The following is a 27352-nucleotide window of genomic DNA, read 5'->3' as shown; positions in this document are numbered from 1 at the left end:
CCTTCAAAAGAGGATGAGTATCTATTGCCCAGCATTCTGGTGCACATATCTTCTGGAACGTACCCAAAATTATATTGTCTTGTACGGCATGAAGATCTATACTTTGTAAGATCATGAAATTGCCCCTTCCCTCAAGGTGGAGGAAGATACGCACAACTTCCCATACATGAATGACACAAAATGGGGTTTAGAATAAACAGAAAACAAGTTAATTTACTTTTTGTAGTTAATAAAGTGATTATAAGTGATAGCAAACAGAAAAAAGCAGATTGTGACATTCTATATTTTGCGGGAGCATCCTGGAACCCCCATATTCTTTTGTATGTAATTGTGATATTACATAGAGAGCATGTCATATGAGGTATCGGGGAAGCATAATGATCTATTGAAAGTTATTTCTCTTACCACATATGTACATCATTAATGCATATGAAATTATGAAAATTAGGTTGTATGGTTATCAGAAAACATTCTATAAGTTGGCGAATCATCTAGATATAAGCTGCCCAGAGACAACAGCAAGGACAGTGGCCAACACGTGGGTGGAGTGACAGGCAGACATCTACAGTCATTGTCCAGCAACTTCAACTTGAGCTTCAACTTCTACATGACCCATGTCAGGGGATTGCTCAATCACACTTGAGGACTCATCAATTAAAGTTAATTCGAAGTAACGGCTGTTAGTTCGAATTAACTTTGTAGTATAGACATACCCTATGATTCATAGGTGGCTCTGGGAACATTCATGCAATGTGTTGGGCTCCCCTTGCAGTTGTGTTGAGTGATAGCGAATTTGGGAGGGTTCGTTGCTGGTCACTGGTCAGACAGTGTGACATAGCCCAGGCTGGAGAGTTAAGGGGGCACAGAGGTCCCATGGCTCCATGTGCACCTGGGATTCCCATCACACAGATTACTGAGCAAATAAAACGAACATGTAAACTAGTCAGTACAAATTGTCTACAATCTAATACCAGTGTAATACATTAAAGAAATTGGTTACAAATAGTAATTTCTCAATCTAAATGTTGTTTCATGCAGGTTGCAGAGTTTCTTGATTTACTAAATTTGCTAAAATGTTATTTCTGTCATATGTATGTGGGTTTTTTATATATTTGTGAAAGTTCTTGAGTCAAGTTTTATTAGAAGGGCACCATTTAAAGCACACACAAGATATTTTTCTTGACTAGATGTGGTGGTCTGCCCATAGAAACCAGTTCTGCAAGCAGTAATTCATATGCTTAACTTTACTCATATGTGAGTATTCCCATTATCTTCAACTTAATGTATATGTATAGTTTTCAGAAACCCTGGCCATCTCAATGCATATATGAAACATGTGCAAAGCTTGTAGGCAATATTGCAATATTTATTTTAAATGTATATTTAGTTGTCCTAGAATAATAGTAGCAAATATCTTATAGCAGCTTGCTATATTAATTAAAATAATGAATGCGAAATAACTATGTAATTTGGTAATTTTTCTGATACGAACAATAATTCACAGAGATCAATACAAAGTGAAAAACGTATATATGTAAAATATTAATTTGATAACTGTTTTACAGAAATTTACGCTTAGTTGATAAAGAACCATTTCACAATCGCCAGGAAGCAATGGAACTCTCATTTTTCCAGAATATTGCCCTGAAGCACATGGAATCTGCCAAAGATGTTCTGCTTAAAAAGTATGATCAAATGTATCTTTAAGTTGCACAGAGAGAAATCTTTTAACTTCTACACTATATACATTTGTAAGGGTTCTTTTTATTGGCTTGATTGTTTTTGTTTTTTGGGAGGGAAGAGAAAGAATATCACAGAATCATAGAATACTAGGACTGGAAGGGACCTCGAGAGGTCATCGAGTCCAATCCCCTGCCCTCACGGCAGGACCCAGTACTGTCTAGAGAGACCATCCCTGATAGACATTTATCCAACCTACTCTTAAATGTCTCCAGAGATGGAGATTCCACAACCTCCCTAGGCAATTTATTCCAGTGTCTAACCACCCTGACAGTTGGGAACTTTTTCCTAATGTCCAACCTAAACCATACTTTGCTGTAGTTTAAGTCCATTGCTTCTTATTCTATCCTCAGAGGCCATATACATTTTAATAGTATATTTTAATTGTACATTTTAGAGAAAAAGATGCCAATATAATTGTTCTTTTTTAGTTTCCTGTTGTGTAAACCAGGGATAATGATGTTTACTCTCTTTTATAAACTGCTTTGAGATTTATGATGACTGCTTAGTATTTTACACTGATTTATGCAGTTATGCTTATTCTGGATTTTAGACAATGATGAGAAACTGTACTTGAAGTCTGAAATGGTCTGCATTGATCACTTTGATTTTCATTCTGTGAAGGCTCTAAGCTTTTAGCATATTGATTCCAGGATCCATTTAAAATGCCTATGTTTTAGGGTTGATATAATGAAAACATTGTTATTGATGACCTTTGAAGGTTGTATGGATAATACCAATTCACAGTAGCCACATATTATTCCAGTACTACAGAGCTAAATCACAAGTCTCCAGAAGCAGCCTTTCTTATACAGTTGGGCTGTGTCTACACTGGCCACTTATTCCGGAGAAGCAGGCGCTTTTCCGGAATAACTTGCCAGCTGTCTACACTGGCTGCTTGCTTTTCCGGAAAAGCAATGACAATCTAATATAAAATTGTCAGTGTTTTTCCGGAAAAACTATGCTGCTCCCGTTCGGGCAAAAGTCCTTTTCCAGAAAAACTGTTCCGGAAAAGGGCCAGTGTAGACAGCACAGTAGTCTGTTCCGCAAAAAAGCCCCGATCGCGAAAATGACAATCGGGGCTTTTTTCCGGAAAAGCACGTCTACATTGGCCACGGACGCTTTTCCGGAAAAAGTGCTTTCCCGGAAAAGCATCCTGCCGATGTAGACGCGCTTTTCCCGGAAATACTTATAACGGAAAACTGTTCCATTTTAAGCATTTCCGGAAAAGGGTGCCAGTGTAGACGTAGCCTTGGAGTACAGATGAAAAACTATAGTTTCATAGGTTTTTCTTTTATATCTAGAACCTCTCCTATATGAGACCCTAATTTTGCTGTGGGAATCATTAGCACAGGCCCAGTGTGAAGTCCCATTGAAGGATCAGGGCCAAAATGAGTATAACCATTTGTTCAATTGCTCAGCCTTGTCTGAGCAATTGTTTAACCAGTGGTTACATTTTGTATCCATTTTCACTTACTAAAGACTTACTTTTTAGTCTTTTGTTTCCTTTGATTTGAAATTTAAGTTTTATTGACCAGTTTGGCAATATTATTCTTGCAAAACACAATAGTAGACCCCAGTCCTGTCTTTGTTCTATGACTGTAGTTTCCCATTGAAGTCAGAAATTTGAATTTTGGAGAACTGCAAGATTACTAAAGGAAAAATACATTTACGATCACTACTAAATAAATTGTCTATTTAAGGTAAAATCAGAATTTTGTATTTAAAAGTTTCTGTTCAATAAGGGCAACTCCTGCTCTCACTGAGGTCAAAGTGAGTTTTCCCATTTATTTCTTGAGAGAAGAATCAGGCCCCAATCATGTTACTCTTGAGTGGATTAAAATGAAAATATAGGAGAACTATAACTCAGATTAACATACTATAGCATTGGTGGCACCGTCTCTGAAGACAATGTTGAATTTCACTCTGAAGATAATGTTCTTTCATTACTTACACATTCAGATCTGTGGTTGTTACAGTAATAAATTATCTAAGGAATATTTTATTTACGAGAACCTGGATACCTAAAAAGACTTGATAGTATAGCCAGGATTTTAAACATGAGCAATGTTTTTGGGTGATGCGCTTTTTGGGTCTTCAATTTGAGACACTTTAAAGTGCCTGTTTTTCAGAGGGATGGAACTCAGTACTTTTTGGAAATCAGTCTCCTAATGGAGTCTCAGTGTAGCACCCAAAATATTTTTTTAATTTTTGAAAATCTTATTTTGAGGCTATATTGTTTCAGTGTAATCCAGATTGGTGACCATTCTATAACCTATTTGCCTTTTGGCTTCCTACTATCATTCATTACAATTTTTTCTACTATTTTTTACTTGTATAAAGATACTGTCAAAACTTTCCCCCCTTTTTTTGTTATTTGAAGTGCTGGATTTTTTAATCTACACATTCTAGCAGCTAAGCATTTTCTGCCTTTGTCTTTAAAATGAAAACTGAATTCATGTCATCAGCTTTAAATGTGATATCTTACAAAAAGAGTTCTGTGTTACATGCTGGTTTCACTGTGCTAGAGTTACATATATTCCACCCACATCTTGGAGAGGGTTCCTTTGCATCCTTGGTAGAACCTATATGCTTGTGCTTTCTTTTCCCCCACTGATAGGTCTCCATATTGTGACCAACAACAATTGGACAGAGTTCCCTTTGAATCTCTGTCAATTCTCTTTATTGACACCTACTGAGGTCACTCAAAGTAACATACAAAACTTTACGGCTGTGTCTACACTAGGCCACTTATTCTGGAAAAGCAGCCGCTTTTCCGGAATAACTTGCCAGCTGTCTACACTGGCCGCTTGCTTTTCCGGAAAAGCAATGATGATCTACTGTAAAATTGTCAGTGTTTTTCCGGAAAAACTACGCTGCTCCCATTCGGACAAAAGTCCTTTTCTGGAAAAACTGTTCCGGAAAAGGGCCAGTGTAGACAGCACAGTAGTCTTTTCCGCAAAGAAGCCCCAATCGCGAAAATGATGATCGTGGCTTTTTTCCGGAAAAGCGCGTCTACATTGGCCACGGACGCTTTTCCGGAAAAAGTGCTTTCCCGGAAAAGCATCCTGCCAATGCAGACGCGCTTTTTCCGGAAATACTTACAACGGAAAACTGTTCTGTTTTAAGCATTTCCGGAAAAGGGTGCCAGTGTAGACGTAGCCTACTTCTTTCAAAGACTGAGTGTGCTGCCTCTGCCACACTTTTATTTCTCATGCAGAAAAGAACAAAAGACCAGAATAAGATAAGTTCTCTCACATTTTATAGTTTAAATTTGATTCCATAATATCAGATAACATTTTTGGTAAATATTCCTGTTAAAGTCACTCAGCCATAAAATACGTTCAAGTTAAAATATATTTGCTTAAATATGTTACACTGTTTTATGATTCTATTAATTAAAATATAAAAACATATTAAAATATAAAATATATATTTAAAAATCTGGGTTCCTTCTTTCTAATCACTTAAAAAATTCTCTTCTGTTCTTTCAAGGTGGTTTCCAGAAGTGCAAAATATCTATTACCAAGGCAATAAAAGAAAGCAGGTGCCTACTAATGCCAGCGGTGCCAAATTAGAATCTTTCTTCGACTGTGCTGCTACTTTAATGACTCGACAACTGCAAAACTTAGCCTTACTTTCAATGCAGGACTTTACGGATTTAATTGTACAGCCTCCAGTAAGTAGGGTTAGATACTAATAAGGCAGTGTTGCTAGTCCATGTACCTTTTTCATGTTTAATCTATATTTTCTGAGAAGATTTATCAAAAAGAAGTCATAAAAACTGATGGCAAGCTACCCTCTTGTTAAAATGTCCAACATAATACAAAAGCATCTTCATTTTTGTCAAGTGAAAAGGGAAATATTAACATTTTGAATCTAATAAATCAAAAATATAATTTGTAGTTGAAGACAATTGGATTTATAACTGAAATAACCATCCAAACATTGTGATGTGTCGTGGTTGCATCTCTACTCCATTGGCCCCCAACCTTGCCCGCAAATCTGTATGGACCTCCACTGCCAGAGAATGCTGAGGGAAGAACCTCCATATGGCTTCAGGGACGCATGCTGTGGAACTGACATAATCTTGTTGCTCCTTCACAATTTGTACCCAATCCAGCTCCCCTCTGTTCTTGTTATTTTGTATGCTCCTTCATTAAGGATATGTCTATACTATAGCATTATTTCAAAATAACAGGCTTCTTCTGAAACAGTAAACCCTCATTTCACAGGCACTAATACCTATTTTGAAATAGCTATTTTGAAATAGGGTGAGTGTGGATGGCGCAGCTGTGCTTATTTTGATATAATTGGTCCCCAGGGCCATGCAGGACCATGGAAAAGTATCCCTTCCTATTGATATAATCCAAGGCCCAGTGGTCAGGGGCCTGGATGAGGATGTGGGTGCTGTCAATACCCCTTCCCACAGTTGGGGAAGTCCATGGCGGTAAAGCTAGTGACGATGGGGTCCATTTCACCCAGGGTGATGACCCTGCGTAGCAGGTTGGCATTGATGGTCCTCAGCACCTGTTAAAATCACAGGGTTGCCAGAGCCTTCAGGAGTTCCCCGAGCCCAAGCTCCTTCCTGGAGCAGGAACACTTCCAACTACTCCATCCCCTGCAGGGCTTTGTGAAGGTGGGACTGGAAGACTTCCAAGGAGGGAGATTCCACCCCCCATCTTCCCTAGGGAACTGCTTGACCACCCTCCTGGGACAATAGTAAGAGAGCCAAACCTGCATTAGCATGGCCTCGACGGTCTATCTCCTCATGCCAAACTAGTTCCCAACAGAGCAGTAGATGTCTGGTTTGGCAAGCTTCCAAATAGTTATGGTGATATGCTTCTGGAGGGGGATGGCGGGTCACATATGGGTGACCTGTCACCGGAGAGCAGGGGTGAGCCACTTGCAGAACTCCAAGAAGGTGTTCTGCATGCAGAAGTTCTGGAGCCACTGCTGGTCGTCTCACTGCTCCAGGATGATCTGGTCCCACCAATCAGTACTAGTGGCCCATCGTCAGAAGTAGCAGTGCACAGTGTGCAGGGGGAGTATTGGGAGGAACTATGGTGCATGAGGAGTGCCCAGACCTCGGTGAGGGGGGTGGGGTCTCCTGTTCTAGGTTGGTCGTTGTGCTCAAGCAGTGCCACAAGGGCAACCTGCATAAACTGTGGCAGGAAGTGCAGCATGAGGTTAAAGAGCTGGTGACTGCTTTGCAGCATCTCCAGCTCCATGTTAAGAGTGTTGTGGCATCTGCAAGGGCAACCAGAGCACATGGTGTGGTATTTGCCGTCTTTCAAGAAGGTAGGCAAAGGTGAAGACACGGCTGAAGAGGGAAGCCCCTTTAAGCAAGAGTCTCGGGTAGCTTCAGACGGCAGTTCCAGGAGGTGACTGTTGTCCTGATGCTCTGCCCAGAGTGCTTCCAGGGGGTTTTAAATATGATTCAGGCTCCTATAAGTGCGGATGCAGTATTTTGATATAGATCTGCACTATTTCTGTGGGGATTTGTAGTGTGGAGACATTATTTTGAAATAGTTATTTTGGGAGTTATTTCAAAATAACTCATTTCGAAATAATGCTGTAGTGTAAACATGTCCTAAGTGATATTTGGTTTCTACTGGATAATTTTCTCTGTACTTCAATTACATATATATTTCCTTCAATAATGGTGATTTCAGTATATTTATAATGTTATTAAAATGGTGACAGTCTGACAGAGAGATGAAAGAAAGGGTTTAACAGGAAAGGGAAGGCTGTACCAAATCAGAAGATGTGGTAAAAAGCTCAAGAAACATCAGAGAGTAATACAGGTTTGAACCTCTCTAGTCAGGCACATTCTGGTCTGGCAACATCCAAGGTCCGGCATGATTTTAGTTAGCCAGATGTCCACTTATCATGGCTATGGCAAGTTTCCCGCGGTCCCATAAAGTTTATTTATAGCTACCAGTCCTGGCTTTCAGTGTTCTGTGCTATTATTTAGCTCTAATTTACCCCTAAATGTCTTTGAAGAGCCCAGAAGCAATGGAATTTTTGGTAATGCTGCTAGACAATATCGACCACCCATGGTTCAGCAAATTCTCTGCTTTGGCACCAATCAGCTTCCAAGGGTGCCAGATTAGAGATGTTCAACCGATTAGAGGCCCATGGATATATTCCTTAGAAGCTGCACTACAGAAAAATAGTCTGGTGTACTGTGCTGCAAATATTATCCCTGTAATAACTCTAGTTAGTTTTTGTAGATCAGATTGTGCTTTCATTACACCAGTATATATCTGCAGTAGCTTTATTAAAGTAAATATTTATTTTGTGCAGTTGTGAACAGAATCTCATCTTGCATGTGGTGGTATATGTGTGAGTGCTAATAATGTAAAGCTACTACAACCTGGACTTATGCAACCAATTTTATAAAGTTCTGGTTTGTGGCAATACATGGTATAGATCCCTTCCATATTATTCCACTGACAAAATAACAAGTGGTATGTATGTCCTAATGATTTTTACATCACTGTTTGCACATGTAATTTTTATCATGATTTTCCTTATGTAAGGCATGCCATTTGCAATTAGCATCCTTAAGGATTTCCATGCTTAAGATGTCTCAGAGGAGTAGCCGTGTTAGTCTGTAACTTTATAAACAACGAGAAGTCTGTAATAATAGTTTTGAAATAATATTTCTTTTGATTTTTCCTTTATGATCTGACATAATTTATATATTTCATTCTGTTTTTGTTAGAAATCTGTTCGAGCCTATGAGCATTCAGGTTTCATCATGAGACTCATCCTTGACAAAGACTGTATTAAGTTTGAACCTGAGTTTAATGATTATGAAGTTATATTTCTGAATATTTATAATGTTATGATTAAAGCTGTCAATCTTGTGCCAAGAGTTGAAACCAAATTGTATTCTAAATGGGTAAGAAATTATTATTTTATAAATTTGTTTTTGTTTTCTCACTTTGTTGTTGTTAGATTTAGATCATAGGTGGTTTGATTAATAATTCTCCTTTTATATCTTTCACAGTAGTATAATACCGTTCTTTTAGTACATTGTAGAACACTTGAACAATTCTAACCTTATTAATCTAAAATATTTTAACTATTCTCTTGCAAATCCAATTTCAGCAATTATTTTAGTAAATATATTGTATATTTAGTAAATATATTGTATAGTAGAAAAGAAATTTTGTATTTCTTAAAACATTTTTGGGTTTAATGTTATGGAAACTGCCTTCATTTTTGGTAATGGAGAGGACAGTCTAGTGCTAAGTATAAATTCTTGTAAACTGATTATTATTAATAGAGATTGAAAGCATCTATTTTAAGGAACTCACTAATTTAAAATTGTTTTAATCATCTAAACTTTATGGAGCAAATTAAAATAATAGCCCAAATGGGAAAGCTACCCATGCTAAAAACCTGTAAGCAAAACTATAAAAGGGTGTTTTAAGATAGGGATGTCAACATGTAGACAACTACATGATTAATCGATAAACCTGGGCTTATTGGTTAATCCTGTCAACTACATGCATTTTCCCCCTCTCTTGCTACCCCTGTATCAGGATGCAGGAGCTGCTGTCCATGGGGAGCCAACTTTAAGCTGGCTCTTCATGAGCACTTGTTCATCTGGCCTCTCACGCCTGCTCTGCTGCCTCTGGTAGAGAGGCAGCAGCATGGAAGGTGAGGGGGGCAGGCAGGAGAGACAATATGTGTGGGAAGCCAGCTCTCCACATATCCCGGCTCCGTGGAACCACCTGCTCACCCTCTTGCTGCCTCCTACAAAGGCAGCGGGGGTGGGGGCAGGCAGGAGCCAGTGCTGGGGGGAGCCAGCTTTTTAGCTGGTTCCCCCGCGGAGCTACCTCCCTGCCCCCCCGTGTCTCACCGCCCCCTGTGCTGCTGCCTTTGTATTACAGGCAGCAGTGCAGGGCGGCAGGCAGGAGCCAGTCAGCTCAGGGAGCTGGTTGTTAAACTGGCTCCTCTCAAGAACTGGCTCCGACCTGCTACCTTGCCCTGCCGCCCCAATAGAGGAGCAGAAGCGCAGCGTAGCAGCGGGCTCCCCGAGAGTGGGGCCATGAGCACTGACTGTTAGTCCTGCCTCTGGGGACTATTGAATATTCGTATAACCAATAGATCTGATGCGGTTACATGACTGTTCAATTACACGCTATCTAACATCCCTAATGTAAGAGTGTAATTCATAACTTGGCAAAGATGAATGGAGTTACTCTCTGATGCTTCTTCTTCATTCATCTCTCGGATTGTTTCTAGAGACTTGTGACAGTGGAGCTTGGAGAGATAGTGAGACAATATGGCCTTCAGTATTGTTATCAATATATACCTAAAGTTAAGCACAAGTTTAAAGTGCTATTCAAAATTGTTATCCTTTCCTGAGTCAGGTTTCTGCTCAATGAGCTATCAGGTGATAAAACAGAATAGCATGTCTTTCAAAGAGATAATCAGTTTATTAAGAGGCTGATTGTGCCAAATATATATTTTTAATTTTTAAATGATTGTTGGAAAAGTATAAAATTAAGGTTATTTTTAATGAATGTAAATAGTGTGCCTCCCAGCTTTAGAGCTAATTAGGGACGTACAGGAAATTGGTCAGTTTAATTTGAATGTCACTGATTCATCATCAAGTATAGCTAGAGTTAAGTTGTGACTTTCCAGATGAAATGAAATTAATATAGATTAAATTGGAAATAGCAATAATAATCTGTTATTAATTAGCATATTGACATTCTCTAACAATATCTGAATGATGCATTTCTATATTCTTGATAGTTGTGAGACTTTTCAGACTACAATTTTATAAACTAGGACAGAAAGGAGTTTGATACTGAAGTTGATAACAGGGATCTTTTAGGTACATTAGAAAAAAAGTTAGTGCATGGTAATGTGGGTTGCTGTATGCTAACAGTCCTTTGGCAGGAGGTTAGAGTATACTAAGCAACTTTCAGTTTACATCAGCAGGGTTCACATAGATAATTAATGTGAAGCATGCTGGAGCTTTATATATTTATACTCCAGTTTTCAACAAATTAACTTTTTATCTAGATAAGACCTACATAACAAAATTCATTTATAAAGCTGTATGATTAAGGTAACATTTAATTCATTATTTGTGCTAATGTTATTGTCCATGAGGTACACCTAATAAAACAAGTTACAGAAATAATTTGTTTTTCCAAAGCCGGAAGGCAAGTCTAAAGCTACTAATTTGAAACCTATTATCCTCGATGAGATCCTGGATGAGCATAAGAGAAGGATCAAAGAAGAGATTGCCAAAGAAAGCATTGCACCCATGGAGCATCTCAAACTGTACGATAAATACAATTTCTTGATAAATAAACAAGCTGAAGAGGATATTGATCGGTTCCTGTCAGAGGAGCATACCTTTGAAGAAATAACAGGAGAAGCTATCAGATACCAAAAGCTCAGTGAAGAAATTCAGTACACATCTAGGAAGGTAAATTATATTGATTTCAGTAGAAAGACATTGATTTTGTTTTAAAATTAGTTTTGTTTTAAGTATGCTGTTTATCAAAGTTTATAATTATTAGCAGTACTTAAAAGTGAGTTGGAACTCATCAGTTTCCTAGAAGAAGCTGGTTCTTCTTCAAGTAGCTGTCCCCATGGATCCAATTTCTGGTGTGCATGTATCCCGTGCCTGTGTGATTCAACTGTTTATGACTCTGCAGCCCTGAATTCCATAATTCACACTTTCACATGAGAACATAAAGGGCAAAGTGGACACAACTGTCTTTCAGTTCCTTCTAGCTGTCCATAGCTCTGGCACTGTAGACTTCTTTTATATACTGTTTGATTTAAATGTCTTTTGTCTGTATAATGAATTAGTATTTTAAACTAGATAGGATAGTTGTTAGTTTTTCTGATTTTTTTATACCTAATGGCTTAAAAAAAAGATTAAAATAACTAACAAAAACTTGGAGTTGGGAACTTCCTCAATACTGGTATCTAGTCTCTATGGCTGAAGTGAAGTTCCTGTGGTTCAAAACTTGCCCCTTTTGAGATTCAGCTGTTTCACTGAGCATCAGACATTAGAGGTCCTTTTCTTTTGCCTTGAGAAAGAGCATATCCCCAAAGGATGTTCAATTAGCTTTTCCGTTTTGAAAGAATTCAGAAGGTTCCTTAGTCAAAGGGTCAATGATCTAAGATGGATCCTTCTGGTGCCTTAGTTCAGACTGTTAAGCAAGTGTCTGTGATACCAGCTAAATGTACAGATTATGTTTCCTCTGCTACTGACTCTCCAGTACCCTGTGCTACGGTATCCAGCACCTTAGTACCTGTCTGTATCCAGCACTGTACTAGTCAGCATCTTTGTTCACAATCCATCTGTCTAGTATTCATATAATTACCAATTATGGTCCTACTTTGTCCCCACCGGTATGCAATACTATTCCTGCAAGCCAACATTTGTTGCCACTGCCATATAGGATTAGATCTTCTTCCCCTAAGAAGCAATATAAACCAGTGACAAATCCTAAAAGAATAGGAGAAGTGTGATTACAATCAACAGGCAGACGTGGAGGAATGATTGATCCCAGCTGCAATTTCGTTTCTCCTCCCACCCTGACCCTGCTGAGGCAGTGAATCCCTTTATGCCTGTGGTGTCCAACCAGCATTATAGTGGCTACTGCTATAGGGAACTAGCCACACTCAGCCGGCCAGATAACCACATGTAGCTAATGACTAGCTTGTTGGACACCACAGCTCTATGCTCCGTCCAGCAGACAACTTAAGGTATTTCAAGAGTTGATGAAATGCATGGCTGAGATCCCTGACATCCCAGTGGAGGCAGTGCAAGAGAAGTCTCACAAGCTGATAAATATTTCATGTCCGATTGACTTGCCATGCCTGTTAAAGAGGGATTGAAGAGTCCTGTGAAGGAAAGATTGACTGAACTTCCTGCAGGTTGATCTGCAAGCTTCTGACACTGTTGCATGTACCATGGCCACTTCTCTAGTGATGCAAGTTCCTCTCAGCTCTAGTCAACGAGAATACCACAGGGAGTTCAAGTAATTATAGAAGAGTTTCCCTTTGAAGGCTCTAGGATATCTAGTGCTGTCTGAGTTTCTACACCTCAACCACAATTTAACAAGTTCTTCAATGTCTCAAGACTGGTTTGCAGCTCTTGACCTTCAGTACAATTATTTCCACCTCCACATGTACCCAGGACACAGGAAATGCCTCAGATTCTGGGTAGGGGAGAATCACTACTAATACAGTGTTCTGCTCTTTGGTCTTTCCATATTGCTACTGGTTTTCACCCAGTACCTGTCAGTTGTGGCAGCTGATTTGGCAAGGTATCCAGATCTACTTGTATTTCAACCATTGACTTATCTAAGGGAAATCATTTCAGCAGGTAACCAGCTCAATATGTGTGTAATGCAAAGGCTCTTTTCAACTCTTTACTCCAGAATAAACAGAAGAGTCCACATTCACTCCTACTAAAAAAAAAATAGAGTTCATAGGAGCCATGTTAGATTCAACAAAGACTTATCTCTGTTGTAAATCTCCTGCAGGCTTATCTAAAACATTAGGGCTACGTCTAGACTGGCATGATTTTCTGCAAATGCTTTTAACGGAAAAGTTTTTCTGTTAAAAGCATTTGTGGAAAAGAGCGTCTAGATTGGCACAGACACTTCTGCGCAAAAGCACTTTTTGCGGAAAAGCGTCCATGCCAATCTAGACGTGGTTTTGCGCAAGAAAGCCCCGATTGCCATTTTCGCCATCGGGGCTTTTTTGCGCAAAACAGTTTTTAGCTGTCTACACTGGCCCTCTTGCACAAATACATTTGCGCAAGAGGGCTTTTTCCTGAACGGGAGCAGCATAGTATTTGCGCAAGAACACTGATAATCTTACATTAGATCATCATTGTTCTTGCGCAAAATCAAGCGGCCAGTGTAGACAGCCTCTGAGGATAGAACAAGAAGCAATGGGCTGAAACTGCAGCAAAGGAGGTTTAGGTTGGACAAAAAGTTGCACAAAAAGTTCCTAACTGTCAGGGTGGTTAAACACTGGAATAAATTGCCAAGGGAGGTTGTGGAATCTCCATCTCTGGAGATATTGAAGAGCAGGTTAGATAAATGTCTATCAGGGATGGTCTAGACAGTACTGGGTCCTGTCATAAGGGCAGGGGATTGGACTTGATGACCTCTCGAGGTCCCTTCCAGTCCTAGTATTCTGTGATTCTGTGGATGGAAAATTAGAGGGAATTCTGCCCATTGGCTCTGGCTGGTGGGGCGGAGGAAGCTGCTCACTCCCTCTCCTCTTGGCTGGGGAATTCCCAGTGCTGCACAGCGCTGCCTGGAGGCTTTTCCCCCACAGTTCTGATTGCTTGTAATCATGGCCAATAGGAGCAGCAGGGGGCGGTACCTGGAAACGGCCGGAGACACAGATCCCACTCCCAATCCGCAGCCCATTTCCGTACCCCCCCCTCAGGCTCTGCACTCCTACTCCACTGCTGTACCCTACCACCTTCCCAGATTTACCAATCTCCAATTCACTCCTGCACAATCCCCAATTTTTCTCCCGGCCAGACCTCTCCCCACACACTCCAAGCCCCCTTTCCAGCATCACCCTCCCACACACTGCATCCTTCATTTTTGGCCCTGCCCCAGAGCCTAGAAGTGGCTCAAAAAAATCTAATCTGGGCCCACCTAGGCTCTGGTATGTGAGGGGAATTTGGGGAGGGTCCTTCTGCTTCTCAAGTTGGGGGCCATGTCAGTGAGGTGGTTTTGATTTGTTTGTTTTTTGCTTCTTTTTTTCTGGTGGATCAGTGGCCTCTGACCCCCAAAAAAGATTCCCACTCCTGCTTTATAGACCAGTCATCTGCTCTCTCTTAGGTGTGGCTCATTCTGTAATCAGGTTCGCTAGCCCAAGCCCTCCAACTTTTAAGGGGCAAGCTACTCTGTTACAATGCACAATATATTAGTGTGCTTTAGAAATCCCAACTGTAGTACACATTACCATGCCAAGAAGACCACCTACATGCTGGCACTGAAAAGTTAGCAAAAAAAACCATGTGTTGGGAACATAGATTGGCACCAAGAACTCTCCCTTTCCATTAGGAGCTCAGGCCATTAATGATTGCACTGCACCAACGCCATTAATGATTCCTCTGATATCACAGCTCCTGACACATCAGAACCCTTTCTAAAACATTGGCAATGGCAGAGTAATATCGAGTACCACTTTGATTAGCTATGTTATCAGACAGATTTGTACCATCAATGTTCATAGCACCTTAATATTATTGCAGTCAGAATTTACCCGCTATTGACCCTCCATCCAGTTATCAGTGCTGCTGCTCACCTCATATAGGGCATCTGGCACCTCAATAAACCTGTCATCTGTAGTGCCCCTCCTATGGAGACAGAATATATCTTTTCCTCAGTCTCATACAGAGGATCTCCACAGGCCTCACCTTCCTATAGGAGATTCAGACAGCTTATCCTTGTGACTGACACTGGAACATGCAAGGATTTGGCCATAGTTCCCAACACTGTTGCCAGTGGAACTTCTTATTCAGAAATACTCTCTACGAGGATTGGAGAGTTAATTGTAGCAACATCTGAACGCAATTTGAAATAAAATTCTACAATAGATTTCTCTAAATACTCCCCATGGAAGTGCACAAATATGTGATATCTCCCCCCCTCCCCCCCCGGGGCCAAATTTATTCCAAGCATAACTCCATTGAAGTCAATGGAATTACATCACAGATGTACTTGACCACTTGTGTGTGGGAATACAATGAATCACTTTTGGGATTTGATTCTCCTCTTGTTTGCATTACCACTTTAATGGAGTTAATGGAATTATTCTGGATTTATACTATTGTAAGTGAGAGCAAAACTTAAATAGAATAAAAACCATTGCTATTAGAGATGTTGACGAAGAGGCATATGGGAACTGCACTCTAGAACTGATAGTAGTAGATATCCCTTGCTAACAATCTTTCCCCTGTACCATGAGCAAAAAAACTAGTAATTTCTTACTGAAAAGAGTGCCAAGACCTCCGCATATTATATATTCTTCATTAATTAAAAACGGAGACACTAAGATTGTAACTGATCAACAAAGAAAGTGTTACGAATACTGCTGTTTAGGATAATTTATTGTTTATTTCATATACCATGTGTCAAGTATGTAATTTTTTATACTTGTGCTCCAGTTTATTCGTCTAGGAATGTTTCAGCTGCACTGTGATGAATTGATTAGGGCTTTGGCAAAGCGAGCAGATGCAATTTTTGGAAAAATTGTTGCCAAAATGTTCAAAGACCATCAAGATATAAACCTGAGGTAAATCTCAACTTAAAATTGCATAGGTACATGTACATTATTTTGTTTTTAATGCTAAATTATGTAGCATTTGAAAAGTATCTTTTATCTATAATTTTACTATTGTCTATACTACACAGAGATTTTAAGATATGTCATTTGTACTTTGAGTAAGTAAAGGCTGAATACAAAATTAACTAATATTTTTGCCCTTATTTGGTTATTTAGGCAGAGAAGCACATTACTTGTATAGACACACACATATTAGACTTTTACTGTCTTTTGTATATTTCAGGTTATGTGATGAGTTTGAGAAGATAGCCGAGAAAGCTCTTACTACTCCATCAAATACACAGGAGTTAATGGAACTTAAGGTATGCATTTCTTCTTATATACTACAAGCAAGGTATAATAATCAATGTCTTGATCTGCTCTTGGATACACAGGACAGTGTAAGCTTAACTAAGTGGACTTGCATATGGCCCTGCTAGGACACTAGATGGAGCAGGCTGGGGGTAGGGTGTTTGGCCAGGAGGGAGGATGCAGGAGCAAGGGAGGGTAGAGGAACAGGCTGGGGGTAGGGTGTCTGGCCACGAGGGAGGGTGCAGGAACAGAGGCAGGGCAGGGTGTCGGGACACGGGGAGGAGGCAGGAGTGGGCTGGAGGCAGGGTGTCTGGTTGAGAGGAAGAGGGCAGGAGCAGACTAGGGACAAAGTGTCTGACTGGCTCAAGGGGGCAGGAGCGGGCTGGGGGTGCGGGATCTTGGTGGAGGGAGTGAGTGAGTGGGCTGGGGGTGCTGGGCCTCAGTGGGGGAGGGATGAGTGAGGGGACTGTGGGTACTGGGCAGGATCAGGGTGGGGGTAGATGTCTGGCCAGGAGACAGGGGGGTGCAGCAGCTGGGCATGAGCGGGTGGGGGCCACTTGTTTTTGGCCCACACTGGTCCGAGGCTCAGCCTCCAGCTGCTCTCATTAGGCGGATTTTGGCAATGGGAGTGCAGGGAAAGCCTCTGGACATCTTGCTTGAGCACTGCTGTTTACCCAGCCCAGGAGGGGGAGCGCTTCTGCCCTGCGCAGCGAGGCTTGGGGCTTTCCCTCTCCCTCTTCCTTCCCTCCACCCTTCCTCTGCAGTGGAAGCCAGCTCTAGTGCTCCAGCCACATGGGGGAGGAGTGATGGCAAGGCAGCAGCGCCAGGCAAAGGGGGCCTGGGCCACTCAAGTCAATGCTGCCAGTCACCTGCTTGCCTGCCTTGCAGAAGCGCTGCTCGCTGTTGCAATCCCACATGTTGCTGGGCAGGAGGGAGCCAGTCTGTGCTTGGGAGATGGGCTAGGCTTGGGTCTCACTGGGGTGGCTTATCGCTGGGCTCAGGACACGTCAACTCAGAGTGTGGCGGAGATGGGGCGGCGGGCAGCCAGGGATCGCTTTATTTTCATCAAACCCTTCCTGTTAACTCCTTGTCTTTTAACTGCAAAGCTATTTCAGTTTTTATATAGGCTATGTTTTGAAAATGCTAGTGTTCCCCACAACCAAAAGCCATTAATGTATCCTGCTGGTGCTGGATAAAAACTATTATTTACAATATAGTGGTATCACACATTTTACTAGACAGATTGTCCCTGTGTAACTATTATTTCATTGCTAATATTTTGTCGTCAGATTAATTATTTTTGCTGTGGTGTTGTGGACATGCTGACCCCAGAATATCATAGAGACAAAGTGAATGAAGTAATGCCTTTATTGGACCAGTTTCTCTTGGTTAAGAGACAAGCTTTCTAGCTTTTATAGATTTCAGATTTAGTCATGTTAGACTGTTTGAGCAAAAGCAACAACAAGTCTGGTGGCATCTTAAAGACTAACAATTTTATGATGGCATAAGCTTTTGTGAGTTGCAGCTCATTTCAAATGAAAGAAAAAGACATGAAATGAAAGGTAAGTCTTTTCTTTTCCTTTCATGCATCTGATGAAGTGAATTGCAAACCACAAAATCTTATGTAACTAGCCAATTAGCCCGTTATAAGATGGGATTTTCAGGTCTCTCCTCCACGTCGGTCTTCTCTCCTGAGCCTCTGGTCTCTCACTCCGTCTCTCTCTCTCTCCTCCTCCTACTGCCTCCCCCCCTCTCTCTCAGCTCTCCTCCACCTTCTGCCTCTCTCTCCGTCTCTTTCTTTCTCTTCTCCCCCTCCCGCCTTTCACTCTTTCTCCGCTCCATCTTTCTCTTTCTCTTCTCCCCCTCCTGTCTCTCTCTCTCTCCGCTCTCCTCTGTCTCCGTCGGGGATGCATGAGCGAGATCTGCACGCACCCGGGTGAGTCTGGCTCCCCGCCGGCCGATTCCTTCTCCCCACCCCCCGCCAGCCAGTTCCTCCTCCTGATTTCCCACGGCCACCCTCGCTGCCCCCAACTCCTACCCTTGACCAGCTTTGCTTCCCGCCGGCCTTCCCCCATTCTCCCCTGGCCAGCTACGCTGCCTCTGACCCCCCCGCCAGCTCTGCTTCTCCCTCCCCCCAGCCAGCCCCGCTCCTCTCCCAGCCAGCCCCTCCCCACTCCTGCCCCCGATCAAGGGTGCCTGTTTTTGTTTTACCCTACCCCAGTGACATACACGGCCAGGGGGTGGGGCCATATACGTCACCGCCCTACCCCCCTTCCCCTCCCGCCGTGGCGCTTGGCTGAGTTCTGCGCCACTCTGCCGGGCCACCGCGGGAGAGCAAGCAGCGCAAGCGGCCTTTTGGGCCCCGCGCTCGCCATGCAGCAGAGGCGACTGTAACGCTACAGCGTTACAGAGTCACAGACACTGGGCTACTATATATATGATAATAAAATTGTTGGCGTCTACAAAGCTATTCTTCAGGTTTGGGAAAGGTACTTAGAATGTCACTGCTAAATGCAAGGGTGGACAGATAAAGAGCTATCACATTTGGGAGAGATCAAGCAAGGTGAAATGGGCAATTAACACCACTACAGTCCTAAGATAAATGAGGATCCAGTAGGTTACAGATTGTTGTAATGAGCCATAAATTTATGTCTTTATTAAGTTCATGATTTTGGTGTCTAGCAGAGTCATGAATTTTAAGTTCCTAGGCTCATCTTTTGAAGGTGTGCAGGTTAAATTCTGAAAGACATTAAAAATCATGGACTTAATAAAGGCATGGGATTTTTATGGTTCATTACAGCTATCTATAACCCACTAACCCTCATTTGTCCTATGATTGTAGACATTAACTATCCATTTCGTCTTGAACACAGACTTGCCATGCTTAAGATGTAAGGACTATTTTAGATATCTTGACAGATTAAAGAAATTGGGGAGTTTTGTGGATAGATATTTATGGTTTTTAATTTTATATCCCCTAGGCATATATACAGAAAGTGGAAATGCAGGTCATGCTTGACTTGGAACAGAAATTAGTGGATTCTAAAAATTGCCTTGCTTTCCTGATAGAGTGTGCAAACTTTTCACCAGCTGATATTCGACTGAATAATAGTGTCTTTCAGTGGTATGCACGAATGTCAGACATTTTTGAAGAACACAGAAAGATAATTAAAGAAAAGACAGAGCAATTTCAAGAGGGACTTAAGGTTAGTAATGAAAACATTTTTAAAATCTTTGTGTTATTTTAATATTTTAAATAACATAGTTGACGTAAATTGATGGGCATAATCTTTTAAAATTTATTATACTCCTTTTAAAAACAATGCAACATTAATTACATTACATAAACATAGTGTAACCCTTCTGCCGGGTAGGCCTGGCAGTAACCAGGGCTGGGTTCAATATCTTGGGGCCATCACGCATAGAACCGGCTCGAGCCCCCACCCAGTAATCTGGGAAATTCACGCACCCCTGGGCGCCTCTGAGAGGCAATTCTTCCCCACTCGCAAGCACTGAGTCTGAGCGTAGGAAAGAAACATTTAATGAAACAGAAAGAGAAGTCATATGGCATTAACTTGAGGGAAAATACCACAAACAGAGTTCATAACCCTTAAACATGAGCCAAGCCCTCACCCCAGCCAAGAATCGCCCAAAGTCCAAAAAATCCGACACCCCAAAGGTCTCTGCCCCTGGTCCGTGCCACCCAGAGTCCCAAAGTTCACCCGCAGGGTTTCACCTCCCAACCCGGGTAGAAATGGGGGTTGGGGAATAGATAGGGGGCACCTTATACGGAACTCCGCCACACTCCACCAGCTGTCTCGTTCCTCGCCTCTGGACGCTCCACTGGGCACCTGCCGCTGCTCCACGCCACACCGCTGATGGCCGCTCCTCGCCTGCTGCCACTCCACACCACTGATGGCCACTCCTCGCCTGCCACCGCTCCACACCACGCCGCTGGTTGCCGCTACTTCACTGGTGCAACAGGTCTGGCACTCAGCCAAACCAGTGATTTCAGCTCTCAGTGATTTCAACTCTTTAACCACCAGCTGGACTGGCAAATGAATCTAGCTTTCACTGGACTAGCAAAAGAAAAAACTCCTCAGGGAGTCTGCTTTAGGTCTGTCTTTAAAACAAAGGGGGAAGGGTGCAGGCTGGGCCAGTCTTATAGCTCACACCTGGCAGGTGTGAAGCAGGTTGACTCAAACCCTTTAACCCTTTCCCCCAGCTCTGTCTACTCAACTCTGGAAGGGGGGAGGCTTGTTCTTCCGAGACCTCTTACCATGATGGTGGTGTCTCTCCTGCAAGCACTGGTGGCATGTTTTACAATTCCCACATTTAGGGGTAGCATAATTAGTTACCCCCACAACAGTCCCAAATTATATACAATTCTGCACATTCCATTCCAGCAATGACCCTCCATCAGCCCTGGCTGAATGGCATTTACATAGCCACACCTTGGATTCTCTCCTGAGCAGTATTTACATGTCAATAGTTAACAGTTAATTACCTTGCAGAGCTAAACAATTGTAGTGGGCACACCCACCCCTCCTTTTAGCTGGCTGATAGCAAGCAGCAGTTCAGCCCCTGCTTACATCAGCATACATCACATATCAGAATATATAACATTAACTAATATGTATTGATTTCTTCTTCATTTGGTTGCACATATCATGAATGACTTATGCAATGGAAGCCATATTTTACAATTTGGGCCCAATCCTGAACACCTTCTTTGTACAGAATCTCCATGTTGACGGGAGTTATATGTATGAAATTTTTAAAGACATAATCCTGCAAACACTTGTGCATCTGCTTAATTTAAATTATGTAAGAATCCCTACTGATGACAACAGTAATATGCCAGATCTAATATAAAGATAATGTCATTCTGGCAAGAAAGTTATCTGCATTCACAAACAAATTGAATATTGCTTCTAGGATAAGAACATAAGAATGGCCATACTGGGTCAGACCAAAGGTCCATCTAGCCCAGTATCCTGTCTGCTGACAGTGGCCAATGCCAGGTGCCTTAGAGAGGGTGGACCGAAGACAATGATCAAGTGATTTGTCTCCTGCCATCCATCTCGAGCCTTTGACAAACAGAGGCCAGGGACACGATTCCTTACCCCCTGGCTAATAGCCTTTTATGGACCTAACCTCCATGAATTTATCTACCTCTTTTTTAAACTCTGTTATAGTCCTAGCCTTCACAGCCTCCTCTGGCAAGGAGTTCAACAGGTTGACTACACGCTGTGTGAAGAAGAACTTTCTTTTGTTAGTTTTAAACCTGCAACCCATTAATTTCATTTGGTGTCCTCTAGTTCTTATATTATGGGAACAAGTAAATAACTTTTCTTTATTCATCCTCTCCACACTACTCATGATTTTATATACCTCTTTCATATCCCCCCTAAGTCTCCTCTTTTCTAAACTGAAAAGTCCCAGTCTCTTAGGCTTCTCTTCATATGGGACCTGTTTCAAACCTCTAATCATTTTAGTTTCCCTTTTCTGAACCTTTTCATCTGTACGCAGTATTCAAGATGTGGATGTACCATAGTTTTATATAGGGGCAGTAAGATATTCTTTGTCTTATTTTCTATCCCTTTTTAAATAATTCCTAACATTCTATTTGCTTTTTTGACTGCGACTGCACAGTGCGTGGATGTTTTCAGAGAACTATCCATGATAACTCCAAGATTTCTTTCCGGATTAGTTGTAGCTAAATTAGCCCCCATCATATCGTATGTCCAGTTGGGGTTATTTTTCCCAATGTGCATTACTTTACAGGCAGTCCCCGGGTTACGTACAAGATAGGGACTGTAGGTTTGTTCTTAAGTTGAATCTGTATGTAAGTCCGAACTGGCGTCCAGATTCAGCCGCTGCTGAAACTGACCGCCAGTTCTGACTTACATACAGATTCAACTTAAGAACCCCAAGTCAGCTGCTGCTGAAACTGATGAGCGCTGATTCCAGGAAGCCCGGAGCAGAGCAACTCTGCCTCGGGCTTCCTGTAGTCAGCGCTGGTCAGTTTCAGCAGCGGCTGACTTGGGGATGCCTGGGGCAGAGCAACTGGGGTGCTGCTGGGTTGCTCCAGTAGCACCCCTCGGCGCTACTGGACCAACCCAGCAGCACCCCCGCTGCTCTGCCCCAGGTGTCCTGATTCAGCCACTGCTGAAACTGACCAGCAGCGGCTGAATCAGGACCTGGGGCAGAGCAGCTGGGATGCTGCCGGGTTGGTCCAGTAGTGCCCAGAGCGGGTGCTGCAGGACCAATCCGCAGCGCCCCAGCTGCTCTGCTCCAGGGTCCAAAACAAAAGCCTGGTCTGCTGGGGATAGGGGGGCACACTATCCGCGCCCCACCCCCCCAGCAGACCAGGGATACGGGGAGCAGAGCAGCAGCGGCAGCGGGGTGCCGCGCCTCTGAGGCTTTGCTCTGGCAAAGTCTCAGAGGCGCGGGACCCCTCCCCCCCGTGGCTGCGGCTTCAGTCCCGGTGCCTGTGGTCTGCTGGGGACCGTCCCCAGCAGACCACAGGCACCGGGACCCAAGCGGCAGCAGTGGCGGTTCCCGCGCTTCTGAGGCTTTGCTCTGGCAGAGCCTCAGAAGCACGGGAACCCGCCCACGGCTGCGGCTTCAGTCCCGGTGCCTGTGGTCTGCTGGGGACGGTCTCCAGCAGACCAGGGGAACCGGAGCAGCTTACGAACGGGGCTTTCTCGCCCCGGAGCTCGCAGGTAGCAATCCGCTACCTCGACCTCCGGGGCGAGAAAGCCCCGTTCGTAAGTGCGGATCCGACGTAAGTCGGATCCGCGTAAGTCGGGGACTGCCTGTACACTTATCCACATTAAATTTCATTTGCCATTTTGTTGCCCAATCACTTAGTTTGGTGAGATCTTTTTGAAGTTCTTCACAGTCTGCTTTTGTCTTGACTGTCTTGAACAGTTTAGTATTGTCCACAAACTTTGCCACTTCACTGCTTACCCCTTTCTCTAGATCATTTATGAATAAGTTGAACAGGATTGGTCCTAGGACTGCCCCTTGGGGAACACCAATAATTACCCCCCTCCATTCTGAACATTTACCATTTATTCCTACCCTTTGTTTCCTGTCTTTTAACCAGTTCTCAATCCATGAAAGGCTCTTCCCTCTTATCCCATGACAACCTAATTTACACAATTTTAAAATAATTAATTATAATTTTAAAATAATAAAAAAATCAGTTATTTTACATGTAATATTTTATTTATGTATAATATTTTTATACAGTTGACAAGGTTTTTGTACGGCATCATAATAACTATAACCAGATACCACAAAATGTTACTCATTACAGTAGTCCATTTGACTTCAGTATCTAGTAAACCAACATCTGGATCACAAACTGAATTCAGTGGGAGTACTTACAGAATTTGCATTACCTGGTGCAAATTCTTAGACTTGGTGACCCCTAGCTGGAATCTAGATGGAATTAGAAAGATTTATTATATTGGTATAGGGCATATATTGTGTTTTTAAAAAATTAAGAAAATGGTAATTAGTCAGAAGGCAGCATAGGTTATCTCTTTCTTTATATAAAAAAAATTTCCTGCCATTCAACAGAATGATGTCATTGTATCATCAGCATCCACATGCTGTTGTCTGCCTCCGCCTCCATCCTCAGCTGCTTGCTGTGACCAGCCTCAGCACTGTCCCCTTTGGGCATGGGCTGCTCCAGCTCCAGCTCTTGCTTCACACCCCAGAAGGCTGCGCTGCTGGGGAGGAGCTGCTGCTGTTGCTGTTAACACTGGGTCCCCACCGCCATCAGAGTCCAATTCCCTGGCTGCTCCCTGGGGGAGCCACCACCACAGCTGCACACAGTGAGAGGGTTCCCACCTGGCATGATCGCCTGGTGGCATGGGTGTGGGAGCAGGCTGCAGGAGCGTGGGAGCAGCAGAGACCATCCTGCAGCGGCCGTTTCACCAAGCTACTCGGGCACTGACTCAGGCCTGCCATAGGGAGGAGGCTGTGGTGGCATCAGCCAAGGACTGGGGGAGAGAAAGGGCTGAAGCCCCTTGGCTTTCTCCGGAAACACCTGCTAGGGAGCCGAGGCAGTGTGACTCTGCTTGGCAAGCTTCAGGAATAGGGAGGGTGGGGCCACATGTATGGCAGAGGGTATTTGGAGCCTGGCTGCCCAGAGAAGGTGAGAGTCTGGGGCAGGGTTGCTATAACCCCAGCACAGGCATGCGTGCCCCTGCTGTGTTTGGTGCTCCCTGTACCCTAACTCCTCTCTCCCAAGCCCTGGAGCGATGGTGAATCTGTGCCTGCCTTAGGTACCCAGGGGGAGTTTTAATTGTGTCTGCAGCAGGATGGGCTCAGCATATGAGGAACAGGTGCCCCAATGTGCAACAATGTGGGCTCGCTTATGCATTGGTATGTGTAGTGTTGGCTGCTCCAGAGGGCTGTCTGCTGGCAGCATGATGCAGTCCTAATCTGTTCAGTCTCTCTTCGCACATAACCTTTCTGGGTCTCAAATCATTTTCACTGCCTGGCTTGCAAATCTCTCCACGACTTTTACATCTTTTTGGAGGTAGGGTGACCAAAAGTGAGCACAGCCAGCACTACAGATGAGGGCAAACTCTCAACTTATAGAATGGCATGAAAATTCAGGATCTCAATCAATCATAGTTAACTCAAGCGGTTAATGAAAAACAAATTACCTAGATTTTAAAAAGCAGCAGTAGGCAGTGCCTGAGCTACAGTGCTGGAAACCACATGAAAGAAAGTAAGTGGCCCCCACCTCCCTATGTTGAGACCCTGCACTCCCAGCCTGCTCACTCATACCTCCCCAAGCTGAGACCCCACATCCCCAGCCCCCTCACTCAACACCTTGCTGAAACCCTGCACCTGCAGCCCCCTCACACATTGCCCTGCCGAGACCCTGCACCCTGCCCCATTCACTCACCCCCTCCACTGAGACCCCGCACTCCTACCCACTCACTTATGCATTGCCAAGGTCCTACACCCTAGCCCCCTCACAAACCACCTGGCTGAAACCCCGCACCTCCAGCCCCCTCATTCACCTCCTCTACCGAGATCTTGCACCCCAACCCCACTCACTCATCCCCTCCACTGAGATCCCACAACTCTACCTCTCTCGCTTACCACCTTGGTGAGACCTCCTTCACACACCGCCTTGCTAAGACCCTGTACCCTCAGACCCCTGACGCATCCCCTCCACTGAAACCCTGCACCCTCAGCCCCTCACTCATCCCTTCCATTGAGACCCGACAGCCTCAGCCTGCTCCTGCACCTTCTGCCCTAGCCTGACACCCTTCCCTCAGCCCACTCCTGCACCCTCCTCCCTGACCAGAAACCTACCCCCAGAGAGAGAGGTGTTGGTGACCATAGCTCTCAAGTTCTATGGCTGTGAAAGCCATCAGAGAGAGGTGGTTGGCACTCTTAGGGTATGTCTATACTACCCTCCTAGTTCGAACTAGGAGGGTAATGTAGGCATGCCGCACTTGCAAATGAAGCCCAGGATTTGAATTTCCCGGGCTTCATTTGCATAAGCGGGGAGCCGCCATTTTTAAAACCCCGCTGGTTCGAACCCCGTGCAGCGCGGCTACATGGGGCTCGAACTAGGTAGTTCGGACTAGGATTCCTATTCCGAACTACCGGTACACCTCGTGGCAACAACGAGGTGTACCAGTAGTTCGGAATAGGAATCCTAGTCCGAACTACCTAGTTCGAGCCCCATGTAGCCGCGCTGCACGGGGTTCGAACCAGCGGGGTTTTAAAAATGGCGGCTCCCCGCTTATGCAAATGAAGCCCGGGAAATTCAAATCCCGGGCTTCATTTGCAAGTGCGGTATGCCTACATTACCCCGCTAGTTCGAACTAGCGGGGTAGTGTAGACATACCCTTAGTGAGCAGGGGGCACAGCCTCCTCATTGATCTTATATAATTTGATATTCTATCTCAGGAACTGACCTATACTGATATTTTAACTTAACATACACCAAGGCTTAGATTTTAAAGGTATTTAGGTGTTCTCCATTCAGCATAGCAAGGCCTAAGTGACTTACACAATTAAGTCCCACTTTCATAAGGAACCAAGGCACTTAATATTTAAGTGCTATTGACTTTCAGTTGATTTTCAGTGGGACTTAGGAGCCTAAGTGTTTACATCACTTTTGAAAAATGGGACTTAGGCATAAAAGTTGCTTAAATATTGCAATGCTGTGTTGAGCAGCAACTAAATATATATATATTTTTAAATCTGGGCCCAAGTCTATGTTGTAGTGCTGTACATGGGGGTCATAGTGATGTAATTCTTCTTGAATCCATATATAACCACATTGTCATTTTATTAGGTACGTTGTGAACGATTTGTTGAAGAACTGGAGAGTTACTCTAAGCAAGTAGAAGAATTTTACACATTTGGAGACCTTCTGGAAGTCAACAGATATCTAAAAAAAGCTCAGGCACTGAACGCAAAGCTAGATTTGGCTGCTGATAAGGTATGGATTTCAGATTTGTCCTAAATATAAATGGATAAATTTGTATAAAATCTAAAGCTTTGACAGTGAAATAGTTACTGACAGGTAGTACAAATTATTGCTAATTCAACGACTGCTTAATTCTGTAAGGGTATTTCTACACTGCCACCCTAGTTCAAACTAGGGTGGCTAATGTGGGCATTCGAACTTGAAAATGAAGCCCGGGATTTAAATATCCCGGGCTTCGTTTGCATGTTCTCTGGGCGGGCACCATTTTTAAATGCCCATAGTTTGAACTACCTGACCGCGGCTACACGTGGCATGGACTAGGTAGTTCGAATTAAAGCTCCTAATTTGAACTACCTAGTCCATGCCGCATGTAGCCACGGGCAGGTAGTTCGAACTATGGGCATTTAAAAATGGCGCCCACCCGGGAACATGCAAAAGAAGCCCGGGATATTTAAATCCTGGGCTTCA

General features: G+C 43.3%; 1 protein-coding gene across 5 annotated transcripts in view; it reads left to right on the top strand.

Moving 5' to 3' along the window:
- The window catches only part of DNAH7 (dynein axonemal heavy chain 7), a 244255-nt gene that overhangs the window by 36407 nt on the left and 180496 nt on the right, over nucleotides 1-27352 (top strand). For 3 of the 5 annotated variants that reach the window (XM_075934215.1, XM_075934214.1, XM_025182029.2), the window contains 8 exons: nucleotides 1566-1685; nucleotides 5236-5419; nucleotides 8471-8650; nucleotides 10928-11203; nucleotides 15935-16062; nucleotides 16337-16415; nucleotides 19386-19610; nucleotides 26750-26896. In XM_075934215.1, the coding sequence (XP_075790330.1) occupies nucleotides 1566-1685; nucleotides 5236-5419; nucleotides 8471-8650; nucleotides 10928-11203; nucleotides 15935-16062; nucleotides 16337-16415; nucleotides 19386-19610; nucleotides 26750-26896 (1339 nt within the window). Of the gene's footprint in view, nucleotides 1-1565; nucleotides 1686-5235; nucleotides 5420-8470; nucleotides 8651-10927; nucleotides 11204-15934; nucleotides 16063-16336; nucleotides 16416-19385; nucleotides 19611-26749; nucleotides 26897-27352 lie in introns of those variants that run through there. The other 2 variants (XM_075934216.1, XM_075934217.1) reach the window with 2 other exon arrangements.

This window comes from Pelodiscus sinensis, chromosome 7 (genome assembly GCF_049634645.1).
Source record: "Pelodiscus sinensis isolate JC-2024 chromosome 7, ASM4963464v1, whole genome shotgun sequence".
In the NCBI taxonomy this organism is placed as follows: Eukaryota; Metazoa; Chordata; order Testudines; family Trionychidae; genus Pelodiscus; species Pelodiscus sinensis.
The sequence above is the reverse complement of the archived record's forward strand: the minus strand, read 5'-3'. Positions and strand labels throughout refer to the sequence as shown.